Raw genomic sequence first — 20,524 nt, forward strand, 5'->3', positions numbered from 1 at the left:
GAAGACACAGTGGCCCTCATTTATCAAGCCGTCGTAGAAAGCATCGTAGATATGAGCGGAGAACTCGTCGTACGCAGAGGCTCAAGTGAGATTTACAGAACATGCGTACCACACCAATCCCATCGTAAGACCGAGCGGCTGTTGATAAATCCGGTGGCTGAAATCCATCGTAATGATCCTAACCACGCCTTCTACAAAAAGGGGCTGAGAGGCCGCACCTCTAGAGTTTGCGACATGGATAGACGAAAGGCGGCAAAGAAACGCTGTCAACAGCGTTGACAGCTGGGACGGCTGTCAACAGCGTTGGCGATGTAAATCGCAGACCGGACGAGGTATGTATTTTCCCCTACTGTGATGGTCAATAAAATGTGATAAACTGCAGATTAAATTAAATCTAAAATTGAGCGATGTTTTACTTTTTCTCCAGTAAGATCAGGAAGAAGTGGTCCGATATGAAATTGGCCAAAAAAGAAGGTCACAGCTGTCCGACGCAGCATGTCACTAACGGGGGGGGGGGGGATCCAGGTTTGGATTTGAGTGCCTTGGAGGAGAGGGTGGCTGGCCTGATCGGAGCTACGTCCTCATCGGGCGTGCCAGGGAAACTTGACACTGATGCGCCCATGCTAGAGCTCGAGAATGGTAAGAATGACTGCACACCCAAGACGTTTAAATAAAATAGTTGCTTTAATTTTCAACACAAATGAGGTTCCTAATCAAACTAATATTTTTCATTCACAGATGAATCCGAAGTGGCATCCGGGCAACCTGACCCGCGCGACGAATACGCGGCCCCGTCAACATCCGAAGCCTCTGCCTGCCTCTGCCCCCCCGGTCTGCAGCGTCACACCAGCCAGCCGTGTTAACCACAGAGGTCCTAGAAAGACAAACAGAGATCGTGAAGTGGATGATGGCTTTAACACACACCATGCAATCTATCGACAGTACATTGAAAGACATAAATGAAACACTGAAGTCACAGAATAAATGCTGAAAGAAATCGTTGTTCTCCTTTCTTTTTTCCTTGAATAACAGAATGCTTACCAAAAGTCAGAATAGCTGAATACGTTCCTCTCTCCTCCTGAGCGCTCTTGGCTGTGCAGGCTGGTGGAAGGGATCTCTGGGTGCGGGGTCCTCTGGATGTACATCTGGAAATGGCACTCCATTTTTTTGGGCAATGTTATGGAGATCCCCGCATGCAATAATAATATTGCATACCTTTTCGGGCGTATAGGGTTCCCCCCGCAGCCGAGAGACAGATCCAGCTTTAGGAGCCCTATACAGCTCTCCACAGTGGCACGCGTGCGCGTATGCGCAGTGTTAAAGCGCCTCTCTTGTTCGGTGTGAGGGTGCACGGTTGAATAATGAGCCATCACTCTTCCAATTACGGAGTTGTACTTGTTTAATTTATTTAATTTGCGTTTATGTTTATATTTATGTTGAAGTCAAATAAAACATGGGCCTTCTTTAAAGTGATAAGTCTGTAATTTTAACCTAGGGATTTGTTGCGACTCCTGAGCACGCACTAGTGACGCTGCTGTGTTGCAGTCACCGCAAGTCAAAATGGAAAAGTGCGTACACCGGCCTCAGACCTGTCGTGGCGATTTCATCTTTCCTGCGCTCACGATGGATTTGATAAATGCCAACCTTTGCGCAGAAAAGAACGTACAAACGACCTACGCACGTTTTTCGTCTTACACAAGTTTGATAAATGAGGGCCAGTAAGTAGACTAGCCCGTAATGAAGTTCAATAGTCTAGATAAATAAGCGTGGGGACGAGCCTACCTTGTATCGCGCGTGCACAATCGGTGATTGACAGGCAGCAGAGCCCAGCTCGTAACCTGATTGGTTACCTTTTACCGGTCCGGTCTGCAATTTTGTAAACAAACCTGCTGGCTTTGGAGGGACCTAGCGGGACATATAGGGGACCTAGAGAACTCTTTTTTTTTTTTTTGTATTGGGGTATTTAATGTACTACTTTCAGAATCCCCGGACAGTTCCAGGCATTATGCTTGAAAAAGAGTTGCAGAATGCAGCTTTAATGAGTCATTCCAGAATTGGAGGAAATTTGGGCTTCAAAATTCTTGAAAAATAAACCTTCACTTTTCTGCTACATATTCATCAATAATAAGTAATAAACTACCAAAGGCTTCATTAGCTCAGCTTACAGATCACTGGTACAATTTTTATTGCATGATTTATTTGATGTATGGTGCAACCCTGTTACCGACACTGAGCAACCTGAAAAAAGTACATGATTGATTTCTGAAATGTAATTCCTTTTCCATTAAGTAAATAAAGTAACATTCTCTCTGAATAACCATTTGATTTCACATATGACTTGATTTAAATTCATTTTAACAACTTTCGAAATCTGTCTCAGCCAACTTTTCAATAATGGCATGTTTCACTTTACCAATTTCAGTATTTATTGTACAATATTTACTCCAACACATTTTGCATATGATTGCATAAACTCTTTAAAGGAAAATGGGTCAAACCTTTTAGAGCTGAGAAAGTAATTTAGAATTATTTTCAATTAAAATGATATGGTAACAGGGTTGAAAGGAGGGTAACAGGGTTGCATAAAGTAAGATGGATGAGTAGCTACATTATTTTGGATTATAGAGGATCATATAAAAGTGACAAATAAATGCCCAAGACACCAAAGTGTTCTTTGAATAACTTTTAATACTTTCTGTCGCACTTTTCCTCAAATAACACCCAAAAAATTGAAGAAATGATAATAATTAAAGAAACTTTGCTGAAACTTGCCCTTTGGTTCAGAACATTGCTTTTAAACCTTTGATGGCTGGCTGCCCTTGCCTATCAACATATTCACTAAAAACATTTCACTCTAACACTTAGCTGAAAACTTGTTATCTGCTTTAGAACATCGGTCTTCTAATATTCCACTTTACTCTTCATGGCTGACCAGAGTGTTCCATTGGTCTCCTGCGATGGCCAGGTGGCGTGAGGTAACATTTTGGAATGATGCTCAGCATATCCTCAAAGGGATACCAATGGACATCCTCTCCCAGCGGCCAGAAAAAGCGGCTTACCCCCACTCTGTGCACACATTTCACCTGGCAGTGGGTCTCTTCACCTCTTGGATGATCCCTGGGTAGATGTGGCCCTCATACAGCAGGGCAAACCATTTACCCACAGCCTCTGGAGCCACTGCTCTTCTTCTGGTGTGCTGTGTGTTAGGTCTTCTGTGTGGTCATCTGTGGAATTAAAGCTGAAGCTTCCCATTTGCAGAACACATGCAGCTGATGTGGCGGTAGAGCATTTTTCCAGGTGAAAGAGTAATCACCTGGCAAGGCAAGATCAGTCATACACAAGGTAGTTCAAAGTGCTTTAACTAAATAAGAATCATGGAGAAATAGTGAAGTGAATACCTGGTGAAGCCTCATTGTGGATGGTACCGCTGGAAGGTCAGCCGGTATTTCCTTCACTGCATCATCTACATCTTGCTCCTGGATATAAAACAATTTCCCCTTTGATTGACCATCATTCAGAGCTTGGTAAAGGGACATTGCCGTGGGGATATCAACTCCTTGGCTGACAAGCCTGTGTGCCCTCCTCTTCAGTGTGCCACCTATGCCATCTGGGGCTCCTTCGCCATGACTGGCTTCAAAGTAGGTTAAAGGTCAAAGTTTCTACGTTGTTTGTATTGTGTGCAGGGCCCATCGCTAAAGAAATGTACTGTTGTCACATCTGGGAGGAGGAGAGCATAAATACATGAAGACAGTAAAATAAATGTGTAACTTTGACAATGGTATGAAACTTTCATAACTTACGCATTTAGTCTGTCAGCAGTTGTTTGCCATGCCGTTTCTTTGCTTTATTGATCACAGCTGTATTACCATTTCTGGTGATGACACTTTTAAAATCCTCATACAGCTCCATAAGCATTATTTGTTCAGCTGCAGAGAACATAACAGCTCTTGTCTTGCTCTCCTTTTCTGCCATCTCCGTTTTTCCACCACCCACTCGTCAGGGCTTCTTACGTTCCTCGTGCACTCGCACATAGCCAGGCTATGTAAGCCTCGCACATAGCCTGGCAATGTAAGCCTCGCACATAGCCTGGCAATGTAAGCCTCGCACATAGCCTGGCAATGTAAGCCTCGCACATAGCCAGGCAAGCCTCACTTGGATTAGCCTCGCTGAGATGCAGCTAAAATGTCTTCGTGGAACGACTTGAAGCTTAATTGGTAGATGGTGTTAGTTCAAGCGAGGCTTTACCTCTACAGCCTGGCTTTCTTTAGCTACTTTCGTGGAATACCCCAATACACAATACACTGATGAACTAATGAGCAAATAGACTGCAGGTGAGGAGGAGATGGGCAGGAAACCTAGATGAGGGAAATGATTAAATTGCATGGCAGGATCTGAAATGACAGGAGAGTTAGTGAAGTGACATGAAATAAGAATAAATAAACTAAGAATTAGTGTAACTACGTTACAGGAACGAAATTAATAGTCTGACCACACAAGAAATCAAGAAAAACTTAATGTTTTTCTTGATAAAGTCATTTCAAACTCTAACAAATTGCCCTGTTTCCAACACTATAACTATCGCCATTTTAAGTGAGCCATGTTACTCCTGCCATTTAGCGGTATTTCACTGAATATCTTAGCTTTGACATTCAGAGCCTGGGCGAAAGATATCCTCGAGCAACCTGTACTCCAAGGGCACAACAAGCTGGGCAAAGGCAGTGGCGGGCCACAAACCCTGCTTGGATGACCCCTGAGGGGGGAGACCAACCTGCCGATACGGCCCCCTCAAAGTGAGGTAGTGAGGTCTTTGTGAGGTTTTTAAAGACTCTCGTTGTCTGTGGGCCACCATCTTTACCCACTTCATCATCCAGTAGATATTGATACGCTTAGCAAATGGCGAATGGCCAAGATCCCAAGGATCCCCCCCACCAAACACACCAAGCCGCAGCCGCAGGTGGGGGCAGAACTGACATTGCTCAGAGGCAAAAGAAGAGCAAATGGAAGGCACATAGGCCGCAGTGATATTTGATTTAGTAAGAGGAAGAGCGGGGAGAGGCCACTACAGCTGCAATCGCTCCATCCTTTGTACCTTGGAGATATTATAATCATATTACGCCATCTGTACCTTCCAGAGTTGGGGTCCCATGAACCGCAATGCCCCAGCCGACCAGATCAAGACTACGTGTCCGGACGCGTGTCCAGTCCATCCCCTTGACACGGCCGAGGTGCCCTTGAGCAACGCACCGATCCTTCCGCAGGTTCACCTACAGAAACTTTGTTACGACTTTCAATTGGAAAGAGGCACCAACTTTTGATTTGGACCCAAGGAAAGAACCAAGACAATGGATAAGCCAGGGTTCCGACCCCAGAATAGGTCCAATGTGCTATATGCCCGAGCAGCTCCGGATCCGGCCGATAGATAAACAGTTGGATTCCCCTGGTCTGCACCAGTTCTAACTCAGCTGCTAGGCTTTCCTTTAATACAAAAGTCATGAAAATGTATTTGAATATTACTATGGAATCAGATGTCCATTTACTTAACATGATTTATTGATTGAATGATTGATTTATTGATTGATGTAAAATCTTAAAGGTGCAGTGTGTGTTCCTACAACCAGATGTTGAAAACATCTACACACTGGCTTGTGCAGACAAAATCAATGTCCATTGGAAGTAGTGGGAGATAAGACACAGCCATTACCTTTGCTATGTTCGAAAATAGTATAATATTAGCACATTAAGCAGTTATTGGTGGATTTGTCCACTCTGTCAGCTTACATGTCAACTCTGTCAGATATAAAACCTGACGGAGTTGACGAAATGGCATGTTTTTTCCCTACACTGCAGCGAGCTAGCTAGTTTTTTGGCTATTTCAAGTTGTCTCCATAATCTCAATAAAGTACTTCCATTGAATCCACTATGGTTTAATAAAAAGTATAATAACGGAGAGATGGTGTTGACGTGCTCCAACTGTGACCATAGGAAAATTGACATTGTTCATCTAAAATATCAACAAATGTCAAACATACCAGACCATGTGTGGTACTGATGCATTCACCACAGCCAGGAGAATGAGAAGGGGTCCTCAGGGATATAGCTGACCATGCTATTACCTGATTTAATGAGGTTTATGAAAAAATCTGACGGAGTTGATGGAAACAGAGGACACAACTTTGATAGGCAGGTTGGAAAATATTTTTAGATGTTCATGGCATGCATTGTTTTATACATCTATAACCCTTATCTTTGATTTGACATAAATGTTTTCACAATTGTAAAGGTTTTTAAAGGTTTTTGGGGCTGGTGAATATTGTGACCTCTTGCTAAGGACAAGAGAAATAACATGGGCTGTCTAACCACTGGTCATACATTTAAACAAATATCCCCCCAAAAAGTAATTATCTATGCTAAAACATAACATCAGTACTCATAATTCCTTTAGATCTAACTTTGTGAGTATGTCAAACATTATTCATTTCTTTATTTTTGATAGAAATAAGACTTGTCTATGTGGGACATCTTTTGTCCCGACCAGGGGCGATTTTAGGATCTGGTCTTTAGGGGTTCCCAGCCCCCAGTGCTCACAGAGGCCCATTATTTCTCACTAATTGAGGCGAACTAGTACATTTACACATTTTGGAGCTGTATTAGTTTTGCTTTGAGTAGTGTTTTCCCCTGCAACATTCAATTTTGACCTCTTCATTTCCAAAGACTGTGGCTTGACAGGGATAACAGAGAGCCTGAGACAAATATTGAAGATAAGATAACTCAACATTTATTTTGGGAGTAAAGAGTTAAAACAAAAACAAATCCTAGAAAATAAATAAAATGGTCACTAAAATAATGCATCCTTAAGGGAAAAAAAAGTGTTTTTGCATAATATAATATTTCAAAAATGTGCTGAGCCAGGGGGTGCCGAGCTATCTCACGGTGGTGCCTTGGCACCACTAAAAATACCCGAGCCTCGGCCCTGGTCCCGACTCTGAAGAATCAGTGACCATCAACCAGATGTGTGAATGTGGATGCTGAGAAGGTTTTCAGTGGTTACTTTGAAGAAGTTACAGTAACGTCAATGGTCTCCATACGTCCTCCGCCCTGACAGCTGAACGGGCTTTTTATTTTGAAAGTCTCCACCGGAAGCTTGGCGGTCCCAAAGCTGGCCAGGCGAACATCTGTAGAAGGGTCTTTTTGGCCACTTTTCCTTATATTTGGACGGGACCATGTCAAACAGCAGCGGCGCCAGCAGCAGTCTGGCCGCTGCTCAGAAGGCGGTGAAACAGCTCCGCCTGGAAGCCAGCGTCCGCCGGATCAAGGTAAAGACCCCCGCTCCACTCCCCCCAAACTGCCCCGCGCCGCGCGTGACTCCCAACTACCACCGAGCGCACCAGGAGCTTTAATGTGATGCACATCTGACAGCTACTGTCAGCTGCTTTGTTCAGGTTCTGTTGGACTTTCAGCTCATTGGTTATCCAGCCAGCCCAACAAAGTGTGACTTTGACTTGAGTTGTCCAACAGGGAGAAGAATGAAGAGTTGTCCTCAGGACATTCTACTGAGCCTTAGTGCCGCCAACTTTACAGCTCTAAAGTAGTGTAGTCTTTTATTGAAGCGTTTAAATGGCAGAACCTCTGCGTGGGATGGCCATGTTGTGTGTCCTGTTCTTTTTATCCCCAGAATGAGTTGCTGCTGTGCGGGGAAACGGCAGCACGGCGGGCTGCAGCACAGTGACAGCTTTGTTGCTGTGGGACTTATTTCAGAACACAAGGCAGGCTACTGTCTTATGTGTCTCTAGCCCCTTTCACACTGCGACCCGCTATCTTAGCGGGTCCAAATTGCACCTTCGACCCGCGTCGAGCAATGTGAACGCTTGGCGTGTCAGGGTGACCCGTGTCGCCTGAAGCCGACTTCAGGGGGAGTTGCCTAGTGGCAGAGCGTCACACGAAACACATAAAATGCTGGGCGTGTACAATGACGTAGGCACAAGCCATGCGTCGGAGGTAGGGGGAAATACACCTGTCTGCATCAAATTTTTTAAACAAACGATGGCGGGACACCTTGAGAACTCATTTTTGCAATGCAGTTCATGGAGATGTTACTTTACGGTGCGTCTTGCTGCGTGGGAAACCGCGCTCTCCCATCTTTCTCGCCAGCCCTTCCAGCAGAGGTCCATCTTTCACCGTCCCCGAAATGTGGCGGAAAATAACGTCCTCTGCTCGGGGGCTGAGGAGCTCGCGGACCTCCTTGTCTCCCCAGTTGGCCATATTAAAAAATGTCTCCAACTTGATGTAGGCTAAAACAGAGTAAAACTTGTCCTCACCTGTCGCTGTTGTTCTGAATCAGCTGTCCATTCTGTCTTTTAAACTCCTCACGTCACGTCACGCCCACGTCCGACCCGCGTCGATTGCGTTCACATCAAACTCGGCTCGGCAAAAAGACTAGGGTCCGACGCGGGTCGAAAGGCGAGTCGAGTTGACGCGGCAGCCCGGGTCGGCAGTGTGAACACAACAGCGGACACGCTAAATTCGCGAATTAAACGCGGGTTATTCGGCAGTGTGAAAGGGGCTTCTGTTAGAGGAGAAACCCCAGAGCCCAGGCAGGGTACAACATCTGGGTCACAGTCCAAACAGCAAAACAAACACTGAAGACTAAAGTTTAGTCAAAAAACACAAAATCACATAGAATTCAAACTGATGACTGACAATCTATAGCATTTTCATTTCAGTTCAGCAAGACTTGTAAAGTAACTGTTGGAAGAGGAGAACACAAGCATCCTACTAATAAAGTTAAACCGGTGTCAGCAACCTCCAGATAGCATCACAATGCAAAAATAATTCAAACTGATGGAAACAAACAGAAAGCTAGTTAGTTGGTAGGGGGGAGAAAATGAGACCGCAGGACACACAATTGCTGCTGCTTCTGCAGCTTTTAGCTCGTATATATTTTTTAAATATTTTTTTCTTTTTCTTACCTCCGACTTTATATCATATTTTTCTTCATGTTTATTGCTGTTTTGCACCAGGGATAAGAGGGAAACACTATTTCAATTCTGTGTATGTCCTGCACATATGGCAGCATTGACAATAAAGTTGACTTGACTTGACTTGACTTGATAAAAGTGGCCTGGTCAGTAGAAAGAGGCCCACTCCCTGTGAAAGGTGGCTCTTAGATAGCCTGAGACACATCACCTGGGAACCTGCAACACCTCTAGTCACTGGGACTTTTGTCCATTTTTCAAAGCAAAACTGCTCCAGCTCCTTCAAGTTGGATGGGTGTACTGGTGTACAGCAATGTTTAAGTCATGTCACAGATTCTCCGATGGATTGAAGTGTAGTTTTGACTTGTCCATTCCAACACATTATATTCCCCCCCTTAAACCACTTGAGTGTTGCTTCAGCAGTAAGCTTCGGCTCATTGTCTTGCTGGAAGGGGAACCTCCGTCTCAGTCTTTGATCTCTGAAAGACTGAAACAGGTTTTCCTCAACAATTTCCTTGTGTTTAACACCGTCCATCATTCCCTCATATCTGACCAGTTTCCAGTCCATGTTGATGAAAAGCATCCCCACAGCATGATGCTGCCATCGTCATGCTTCAAGTTTCAGATACATTTTTACATCCCCACCCTGACTTGTACTTCTCCACAATCTTGTGCGTGACCTGTTTGGAGGGCTCCTTGGTCTTCATGGTGTTTCTTGTTTGGTGGTACCTCTTGATGGGTTGTGTTCAGATTCTTGGGTCTTTCAGAGCAGGTGTATATGCACTAAGATCATGTGACACACAGATGCACACTGGTGTACCTTATTTAACTCATTTTGTGCATTCTGGAGGCAATTGCATGCACAACTTAAAGTTTCTATTATTTTTCATAATTTCTTTTGAATAAGGTTTTTCCATTTCAATTCAACAAATTGGACTATTTTTTCTATTTTTTTTCTTCATAAAATCCCCCCAAAAAGAAAATAGAAAAAACGCCAAAGTGGTGAATGAACGTCTCTGTAGAATAAAAATTGCTGCTGTATAAGTATCAGTAACGTCACTAGAAATAGAGGAGGTACTCTTGAACATGTAATGCTTTTTTTTTTGATGACCACCTTTGAAAATAAGGAGGAAGGAAGAGAGAAACCAGGCAGCCCATCACAAGAAAGCCACGCTGCAGCCCGTGTAGCCATCTTCATGGTTGTGGCCTTCACCCTGTTAGCAACTGTAATTCAAGAAATTCTTTTTTTTTAAATGTAGTCTCCCTTTACATATATGAATATATGCTGGAAAAAAGACATATTAGAAAATGTATCTGAAATCTCTCTTCTTCTTTGTATGTTATTCAGGTTTCTCAGGCTGCTGCAGAACTGAAGACCTACTGTTTCCAAAATGCTCACAAAGATCCTCTCCTGACTGGGGTACCCTCAAGTGATAACCCATTCAGGCCTCCTAAGTCATGTGTCCTTCTGTGAGATGTGAGCTGCTCTCTTCATGAACTGATAATTATTCATAAACTCTTGAAGTATTTATCTTTCTAGCCACAGAGTACTTATTTGCGTGCTTTCTATCTCTGAAACTCCCAAACGACTGTGCTACTGTTTTTTTGAGCACAATACACATTCCACGAAGTAACAGTTTGTTCATGTCGTTGCAGGGCAGTAAAGGGGGCCAGAATACCCAAACAAATGCATTTGGGTCTCCACAAGCTGTACCACCAATGTTGAAGATAAAGCCCAGAAACACCTCCACCACTCCTGCTGCTGTTGATGATAAAAAAAAATTGTTATGCTGAATGATACCTTATTGTATCTGGTTTATTTTCATTTCTGGCCTTTGCTCGTAATGAATCTGAAAAGAAAATATAATTTCATGTATTTTTTGGCTTCTACATGTAACATAACAAAACAGTGTTTTTGTAATCTAATGATTATTCATCATTAAAGGTTAGCACAGCTTTATTTTTAACTGTCACTGTAGATGTATCTGGCATGTATTTTGCAAACCATTATTTTTCTTTTTTATTTGGCCTGCGCAGATTAGTCTGTTGGTGTCTTGACAACACAAACATTAAAGTAATGGTGGAGAATTTTGCAAATGTTTTGCTCTTGGTCTCCCCCTACAGTTGTGGGATGTAACACCACGAGCACTGCTCATGCACAGCCATACACCTGAATCTGTTCACAGGTTTTAGAGGCCACAAAGATGTCATCAAAAATGTTAAGAAACCGCAAAAAGCAAAATGGTGTGGTGCAGGACTGAAAACCAAAGTTGTGGACTGTGATATCTCTGGGCGCTTTTGGACAGCTTCAGGCCCAGAAGTGTGTGTAATAAAAGCCGGTGTACCTCAAAACAAGCCAGATGCAGAAGATAGTTTTAAGGTTCACAAAAGTTTACTATTCTGACAGTGGATTCCTTTCAGGCACAACCTCTTCATAATCTCTGACTGTATTTTCTGAACATCGAAGACGAGAAGCATTTCTTTGTTTCATATAACTGTAACCTGAACATATTCAGGTCTAGACTGTCAAATAAAATACATCACAGTAAATTAAGATTTGTGTTTTCTTCCAATTTCCCATGTCATGATAACAAGTACAATGCTAATCTTTGTGTCTTTTACTACCTTTCCTATATATTTTATAAAGCACAGGAAAAACGTTTTTACGTATTTTCTCAGGTTTTATTTTTACGTGTAGACTATATTACACTGAACATATCAGACACCGTATAAATAAAGGCAAGGCAATTTTATTTTTACAGCACAATTCATACACAAGGCAATTCAAAGTGCTTTACAGCTTTTTAAATAAATTGTTTGACTTCAGTTCATCTGAAAATGTTCTTTTTTCAGGGATTTCTCTTGACACCATCTTTTTTGACCCGCTAGGTGTCGCTATTGAAGCCGGATGCCCGGCGTGCCTCCAGCAGAGAGCAGTGCCTGGTTGGATGAGATCGTCTTCGATCTGTCTCTACTTCCAGATCGAAAATGGCGGTCTCAGTGTTCCCCGGCGTGCGGCTTCTGTCCATTGGAGACGCGAACGGAGACATACAGCGACACTCAGAGCAACAGCCTCTGCGGTTAGAAGTCAAAACCTCACAAGATGCCGCCCTCCTCAATCTCTCCAATGGTGAGTTGACTTTTTACTGCCTCTCTCCGGCTTTTCGGCCTGTCTAAGCTGCCGCTGCTAATGCTAAGCAGTGCTAACGCTTCAACGACTGGCAAGCGGTAACGTTAGCCGCCAAGAAGCTATCGCATCTTGGGAGACCATGTCGCCTCCCCCTACTTGTCACGAGGGAACCCCTAAAAGTCCAAATGTTTCGTGGTCCGATGAGGATTCTGGCACTTGTTTATGTTGGGCTTTGAGTATCCACTTAAAAGTTCTCCGCCTCGGACACAACGGCAGCCAACAGAGTACTCTCATCAGTCAGCACGCCAGCTAAATAACGTGCACTTAAATGCTAGTTAAACAATGCCACTAGCCTGGCTCCGTAGGATGCGCTAACATGCGGTAGTTGCTCCCCTTATTAGCCGTGTGTTTTAAGAACTGGTATTTTGTCCTTTAAACATGCTCAGTGGTCCGACAAATCAACCTATTCCATTTGGCCGCGCTGAGAGTCGCACAAAACGTTTGAGTGCCTCGCTTGGTTAGCATTGGGGGATTGTTTTGGAGCCGGGAGCGGGGGCATCGCTCCTTCCCCGCAGGAGTACACACACGCAACCGGCTCGCTCTGTTCGTCCTCAGGCTAGTTCTTTGAAAAATACTTTAAATTTATGATTTAGAAAAACGGGTGCTTTCACGATCGCGGTGGCGTTGCGAAATCGGGCCTTCATTACTTATGCATTCATCTTTGTTCTCATTGGAACAATAGCCGTTTCCCCGCCGCCTCTTTCCCTCCTGCGTGGGGGCAGCATCACAGCCCGTAACCACCGGCCTGCTGCGTCCGGGTGCCCAACTTAAAGAAAAGAGTTCAGCAATCCCGCGGTGCAACTTGGCAATATTTTCAATATATGAGAGTCTCACCGCGTCTCCAAAAGGATGAAGTTCAGTTCAGTTCATCCCAGAGGAGATTTAGAGCCGGAGAAATGAAAGTGTGACACAAAGCACGGCCGTTAAATATTTAGAATTATTTCATCTCATTTGAGAGGAAGTGAATTGGGACAGTTTCTTGAAATGGTCACCTCCTTTGGCTGATGTTCTGACCCTCACTTCCGCAAACCCTCAGCGGGGGTCTCTGCTCCCCCTCTCACTGTTCCAGCCTGTTGAAGTTCCCGGTTGGAATCGTACTGCAACAATTCCAACAGTCACCATCATACCGGGAAGACAACTTAAGGACTTTCTAAATTGTAAAGACACCCATGTAATCTACATGCTATCATGTCCCTGTGGTTAAGCATGTGGTGGACAAACCAAAACACCTCTAAAACAACATGCAAGCTGAACAGACAATATGGATTCTGCAGTTTTAAAGCACTATGTTGAAACAGACCACGGCTCACCCTCTTCCCTGAGGTTCTGTGGAACTGAGAGTCAGAACATCAGCCAGAGGTGATCATTTGAAGAAACTGGCCCAAAGAGAGATGCACTGGATATATACATTTAACACCGTGATGCCAGAAGAACTTAATGATGAATTTGATTTTATTTTCAGGTAAAGTTGTATCTAGCTGAGAATAGCTTGTATAATTACCATTCTGAATTCAATTCAATTCATTTTTATTTATATAGCGCCAAATACAACAAATGTCATCTCAAGGCACTTAGATAATAAAGTCCAATTCAAGCCAATTGGAATTCAATTAATTGTAATCATAATTATTCATGAAATAATCCAATTCATTCATATAGAGCCAATTCAAAAACACTTTCCTAGCTAAGGAAACCAACAGATTGCACTGAAAACTTTTTGTTTTTCGGTCCAATCTCCCGGCCTGAGCATGCCTGAGGCGACTGTGGAGAGGAACGACTCCCTTTTAACAGGAAGAAACCTCTGGCAGAACCAGACTCAGGAAGGGTGGCCATCCGCCTCCACCAGCTGGGGTTTGAGAAGACAGAAAGGGGGGGGGGGGGGGGCGGCGGCACTGTAACACCATTCAAAGGATATCTGTTGGAACAGGGAAACACGAGTTAATGACCACAATAATGTCACATATACATAAAGAGAGTAAAGTGAGGAAAGGTGTGACAGATGAGGCCCCCCAGCAGTCTAGGCCTATAGTAGCTTAACTATGGGATGTTTCAGGATCACCTGAGCCATCCCTAACTATAAGCTTTATCAGAAAGGAAAGTTTTAAGCCTGGACTTAAAAGTGGAAAGGGTGTCTGCTTCCCGGACATTTACTGGCAGCTTATTCCACAAGAGAACGAATGAACAGGATGATTGGATAATGACTAATTGGGTGAAGCTGACACCTGCATAGGATGTAGAATTGTTGTACATATTGTATGACTGACCTCATCAGACCCGAAGACGCTTTATGCTGAAACATTTTGGTGAATTTCAATCTGTGACGTGAGCCCGATAAACAAGACAAATGTGAACACTTCTGTTCTCCTTAACCCGGATACTGAGATGTGCTGCCCTTTTTCTAACTTTGTGGAACATTTGTTGGATTTTGGGTTTAGCACTCCATTGAAGACTTCCCAGTTGAAGCATAATTTCTTCCTTTCCATTCGAAGCGTAGCAAGCAGAAACACGACTTACTTTGTAAAGATCTGTGTACACAGACACTTAACCCCACTGACTTTTAGTCTATTCCACATGTTTATTATTGCTGTGCATGGAAAAAAGGTTGTTTTGTCTCCGGATGGCACAGAGTGGAATTTGGTGAGTTTTTTTTTAAAATGTTGTTACTTAAGATAGTGATAATTAGGTCTGAAGCCTGCAAGTATAACTTAGAATGCATGTAAAAAAACAACAGGGAATTTGGTTTTAGAGAAGGGGGCTTATTAAAGCTTTGTAGTTCACTCATAATTTTTGTTAAAGGCTAAGTTATCATCTTGTGTTCAGTTAATTAGTTTTTCTATTTTATATGAAAAGCGTTATTCTTCTTTTTCGCTGTCCTCTTGGTGCTATGATGGAGAAATGTTACACAATAAAGAGAAGAAAAGCAGGTCACAGCGGGCTGAAGAGAAGCAGCCATGGACTGTGGATGGTTGGGTGCAAGAGAGACTCAGAGATGAATCACCAAGGAGACGATGCTGGAACTTTAGTTCGCTCCAATGAAACACAGAAAGATGACTGGCTGAAGGAAACCAGCACATTTCCACCATCAGTGATGAAATGGGGCTGATGGCAGGTAAAGGACCAGGGGAGATGGCAGCCATCACCTCTACAGGAGATGCACAGCTGGATTCTGACATTTTGGACTCATTCCATCAATCCAAAGGAGCTCATTTTCAGGATGATGATGCATCTCTCCACAGAGCAAAGAGCGGCCAATCTTTTCTTCAGGAAAGACATATCAGCTCAATGACATGACCAGCAAACAGTCCGGATCTCAATCTGAGTTCCCAAAGTGAACAAAGCGCTCCATGACGAGGCCAAAAGATTAAGTTTGAAGCATTTTTCTCATACCTGTGTTGAATTTCTTTCTTTATTTTTCCATAAAATGTGTGGTAATGTGCATTCATTTTGCCAGGGGTTGAATGCAAATCTGATGTTTATCCTGGTTAACATAGCAAAAGATCTTCACCATCATACAGGTCCAGGTACTGGATAACCCCTTAAAGACCTCCCCAGTAGAACGGGATTCGATCTTTGTCATTTCTGTGAGATGAGATGTAAATTCTAATGAATCAGTATGTATTGTACATTAACAGTGGCAGATAGTCTATTCTTGTGTAAGTCAGACCAGGCGTGTTCCCCAAGTGTTCCTTTTAATCCTGATCCCCACCCTTTCTGGATTTTTGCACATCTGGTTTGGGGCTCAAACTTAGCAACAAGGAATACGTTCTAGAAATATGAAGCTGAAGATAATGGAAGGATTTTTTTTTTTTTTATTCTTCAAATGATTTATTGAGTTCAACTTTGTGGCAGTGCTCCAGATACTAAATCCTTCAAATGTTACCAAATTTCCAAAGTCTTAATCTTGTCTGGGGAGTTTTTGATAATGGACCAACTTTCTGAGAATCTGCGTTTCATACCGTATTCTAATCAAACACTTTCAGATGGGATTACCAGACTTATCAGTTTATTTGCTGTATTTGTAATTCTACGCGGTCAGAAAACGGTCTCCCTTAGCGAGTGTAATCCAAGTTTCAGACAAAAGGGGGCATTAGAAGTAGAAAGGCAGTAGAAATTGCAGCTGCCAGATAGTGCTGGGCGGTATGACCAAAAATACATATCACGGTATTTTCTTTTCATGCATAATTAGGTGTTCACAGCATTTTCTACAGATTGAGAACAGAATTAAAAATTAAAATAAAAAATCTTCAAAATAATTCCTTCGTTAATAATTGGTCACACAGAACTTTATTGTATTAATATTCACATCTTCATTGTAAACAAATGAATAACATAGCTAATTACACTGGTGGGACTGTTCAGCTGTTTCAGACTGATACCTCCGGTTCAGGCTGCTCCTCATCCTCAACACGCACGTCTCTTTTTCAATCGCGGAAAATATTTTTCAATACTCATCTGGATTGTAGCAGCAAACATTCAGTGTAAGAGTTTAAAAAAACTACTTTATTTGATTAACAGCTGCTAGTGTTTTGACCTCGACAACCCAACTACATTTTTTTTTTTTTCCTGGCAAACTTGCGACTAGTTAACTTTATAAAGAAGGCGTAATCGCTTGTTTGCTATGGGGCGGGTCGGGACGGGACAACATTGTATCAAAAATATTTTTATAGGACTTTTTAATGTGTGATTTTATAAAGTTGCACGTGATACCAACCTTTCGTGAATTTCGCCAGCCGTCTTCTTTCGGTTGAGCTAATCTAACGCGACGCTGAAGCTAGCAAGCTTCCAGGGATGATCTCGCTGATGGAGACACACGCGGTGTGCACGGAGGGGAGGGGCTGTGTGTGTGTGTGTGTGTGTGTGTGTGTGTGTGTGTGTGTGTGTGTGTGTGTGTGTGTGTGTGTGTGTGTGTAGGCTATGTGAGAGAGATGCATGACTGACAGAGACGGAGGAAGAGCAGGGAAATTAAATGCAGCTTAATGAATACCAGTATTTTTTAAATAGCGTTAAAAATAGACAGTAAACATGCGTGTTTAGAAGCGCAACACTGAAAAGGGTCCCGTCTCAAACAATGTCGCGCGACGCAGCGTTCCCCCCGTTGTGTAATCAAATACACCGGTATGGCGGTATATAAAAAATTCATATCATAATGAAATTATAAACCGGTATTCGGTGTGAACCGGTATACCGCCCAGCACTACTGCCAGATAATACTTCTTGAAATGAGCGAGCTGCGGACCACCAGATTTGAAATCCTGGGTTGATTTCTGGAGAGAGGTCCCAGGTATTTTTCCCATTCCATATGAATAATGTTGAAATGTTCCCGCTGTGTTTTAATGAGCTGAGCTCCCTTTGCATTAGACTCTTGCTTTGACACTAACTCTGGGAACTGAGTAGTGTCATTTGCCCACATTTGACTGCAGTGTTTCCTACCAGTTGAATCAGTTGCTTGTGTGGATGTTCTACAGGGATTGGATTTGCCAATGTTTCTTCCACACTACAGATGCAGACGGTACTCATTTGCTTGTCCTTTGGTAATTTGGTGCCAGTGTGGTTAAAACACCCTAACCCTGACTGAGCCTCTCGGTCTCAGATGTACGCACTTTGCTGTGCATAATTCCCTCCAGTAGTTTCATCATTTGGCAGTTTTTTGGTTACCACTCATGGTTTACGTGCTCAGTATGTATTTGAATGAGGAGAATTTTGTGCCTGTTAATATCATAGACCCTTATGCAGGTTGAAATTGAACTGAATTTTTAAACGTTAGGTGGATGACTGCACAGTTCAGAGCTCCTTTATGCTAAAAGTCAGCCTGTGGTTTCATAGTTGGTGCTGAAATTCAATTGCTCATGATATTTTTCAGCTGTTCTATCATGGTTCAATCCTACTACTGCCCAAAATACCGAGGACCACATGTTCATCAAGAGGCTGCTGAAAATAATCTCCTATAAATGCACGGTTTCCTCTTATTTAGACAAATTACAGTGAACAGTTGTCTATATACATCATAAGTCTTTTTTCCCTTCCATTTCTGTCCAGGAGAGGAGGCAAGCGTGTTTAAATGTTCGGTTTCCCGGGAAACGGAGTGCAGCCGTGTGGGGAAGCAGTCTTTCATCATCACTTTGGGCTGCAACAGTGTCCTCTTGCAGTTCTCCTCACCCGCAGGTACACACAAAGTTTTCCCTGCACTGAGTTAGTATTTCAGCAGTGTTTTCACAGTCCTGGGACTCTGCCCCCGCCATAAATGGGGGAACTGAGTAGCTCTTCAGAAGCCATGCAGGAGCATGGTTCAGCTCCATAGATTTGTATCAGGTGTGTTGGAGGAGGGAAGCCTGTAAAACATGCGGGGCAGGGGGGCTCGAGGACCTGGATTGGGAAATACTTGAGACACTGAATTCTGAACCTCACTGAAATAATTCTCCATTAAAAGTAGTGATGTTAACAGTGGGATAAAATGCTGACCTTTGACTTTCCTTTTCAGGGTACTTAATATTTGTCCTGATGGTGAAGACACTGGTAGAATTTGTTACCCCGCAGAATGTTGACCAGGAACAAGTTGCAGTGTGGCTAAAGCAGATCTACCTTTGTTTCAGATTTTCAGTCCTTTTACAACCTTCTGAAGAACTGTCGTGGGCATCTTGGCGAACGCTCAGTTTTTAGCGAAAGAACAGAGGAGTCCTCGGCTGTACAGTATTTCCAGGTGAGAGGAACACTATTCCCTTCCAGATCTCAGAGGTTCTCTGAAAACGGGGGGAAACACTAGCAGGGCATTTAATTTACCACAGAGAACAGCAAAGAAGAGTAATAATTACCAGTATACCTACTCTGTTCTTGGCTGTCTACAGTTGATTAGTTTTAGGAGTATCTTTTTCCAAAGTAAGTTCTTTCCATAGATGGAAGTTTGAAGCATATGTGGAGCACCTAGGTCCATTTGAGTCTAGTTGAGTGTACACATGCAGAAGTTCAGTTTTGTACTATGTTGGCCGAACTAACATGTTTGCATGCTTTTTCAAAGTCGAGTTGTGGCCGGATTAAAAGAATAAGTCTTCTTTTTTCCCCTGGGGTCATGGAAACATGCTCACTGAGGGTCTTGGGCCTACAACTCACTCACTAAGTCTTCTTTTTTCTCCTGGGGTCATGGAAACATGCTCACTGAGGGTGTCAGGCCTACAACTCACTCTACAGAAACACACATTTAGCAACCAAAACATCTGACTCCAAGTTAAAAAAAAAAAAAGCTCATTGTTTGTGTGGAGTTAAAGGCCTACAGAAAGCTGACACTACACCCAAGACATAATGATAAAACATACACAGAGGAACAATAATGATCATTGGACTCTACACCAAAACATTTTATAAACGCATGAAATTTGCGATTTTGAATTTGCCGCTTGGAAATCCTTCCTGGAATTCCAAACTGGGGGCGGGGCTTCCGTGTGACGTCACAGGTGCCATGGGTTTTCCTGGCTGCCGCTATTGTAGTATACTTGTTGAGTGGTGAAGGCAATAAAACGTTGGGTTCAGTGCAATTTTTATTGCGAGTAGATGTACGAAGTGCTGTGGGTGCGTGTGTTGCCCTCAGCAGCAGCAGCTCACACCACCGGGGACAGAGGAAGCAGAGAGACCTGCGATCTTGTGTCTGTGTCTCCCTGTCCGCCTGCCTCCTCTCTGGTGAAATCAGCCGGAGCCATCCCACCGTGTTCAGCTCCCTGCGGTGCGGACGCTCAGGGGGAATCCACCTGGCACAGAGCGGACACACCGCGGGATGGTTGCCCTGAAATCAGCCGTGTGTCCACGTCGGGGCTCTTGATGATCGCTCTGCCGGCTGATTTCCGCTCTCCGCCAGGTGGATTCCTGTCCGCACCGCAGGGAGCTGAACACGGTGGGATGGCTCCGGCTGATTACACCAGAGAGGAGGCAGGCGGACAGGGAGACACAGACACAAGACCGCGGGTCTCTCTGCTGCCTCTGTCCCCGGTGGTGTGAGCTGCTGGTGCTGAGGGCAACACACGCACTTCGTACATCTACTCGCAATAAAAACTGCACTGAACCCAACGTTTTATATTTCCAAGCGACGTCCCGCGGCACACATCGAAATTTGCCGTGAAGAAGCTGTCCAGGTCTGGCAATCTGCTGGCTTCGCTACTAGAACTACTGGAGGTTGTTCCAGCAGCTGGCACTCGCGACATCACGCACCTGTCGTTCCAGTTTGCCAAATTCGAGTCAAATGTGGTGATAGTTTATTGGGCCTAATCAGGACTATCCAGGGGCCTAAAATTATTTTAAAATCATAAAAAAATTCCATGGTATATAAGGAATCGATCTGCTATTTCAGTGTTGTGCAAAAAATCACCTTTCTGTAGGC

General features: G+C 43.6%; 2 protein-coding genes across 4 annotated transcripts in view; both read left to right on the plus strand.

The window, feature by feature from the left end:
• Positions 1 to 7,132: 7,132 nt before the first annotated feature.
• Positions 7,133 to 11,512, plus strand: LOC142371040 (guanine nucleotide-binding protein G(I)/G(S)/G(O) subunit gamma-10). Its single transcript, XM_075453632.1, has 3 exons — positions 7,133 to 7,313; positions 10,321 to 10,449; positions 10,629 to 11,512. Exons 1-2 carry the CDS (start codon positions 7,221 to 7,223, stop codon positions 10,444 to 10,446), a joined length of 219 nt encoding a protein of 72 aa, XP_075309747.1. The 5' UTR covers positions 7,133 to 7,220; the 3' UTR covers positions 10,447 to 10,449; positions 10,629 to 11,512.
• Positions 11,513 to 11,909: 397 nt separating this feature from the next.
• Positions 11,910 to 20,524, plus strand: part of carm1 (coactivator-associated arginine methyltransferase 1) — a 39,507-nt gene continuing 30,892 nt past the window's right edge. Inside the window, exons 1-3 of one of the 3 annotated variants that reach the window (XM_075453663.1) lie at positions 11,910 to 12,102; positions 18,199 to 18,324; positions 18,753 to 18,859. In XM_075453663.1, the coding sequence (XP_075309778.1) occupies positions 11,961 to 12,102; positions 18,199 to 18,324; positions 18,753 to 18,859 (375 nt within the window). In that variant the 5' untranslated portion in view covers positions 11,910 to 11,960. The remainder of the gene's footprint in view (positions 12,103 to 18,198; positions 18,325 to 18,752; positions 18,860 to 20,524) is intronic. The other 2 variants (XM_075453661.1, XM_075453662.1) reach the window with 2 other exon arrangements.

Source organism: Odontesthes bonariensis, chromosome 21, assembly GCF_027942865.1.
Source record: "Odontesthes bonariensis isolate fOdoBon6 chromosome 21, fOdoBon6.hap1, whole genome shotgun sequence".
Lineage (NCBI taxonomy): Eukaryota > Metazoa > Chordata > Actinopteri > Atheriniformes > Atherinopsidae > Odontesthes > Odontesthes bonariensis.

Bases quoted from the DNA above. Each gene is read 5' to 3' on its own strand.
- LOC142371040 (XM_075453632.1), top strand. From the start codon at position 7,221: ATGTCAAACAGCAGCGGCGCCAGCAGCAGTCTGGCCGCTGCTCAGAAG. The intron at 7,314-10,320 runs GTAAAGACCCCC...TATGTTATTCAG, and splicing joins CCAGCGTCCGCCGGATCAAG to GTTTCTCAGGCTGCTGCAGA.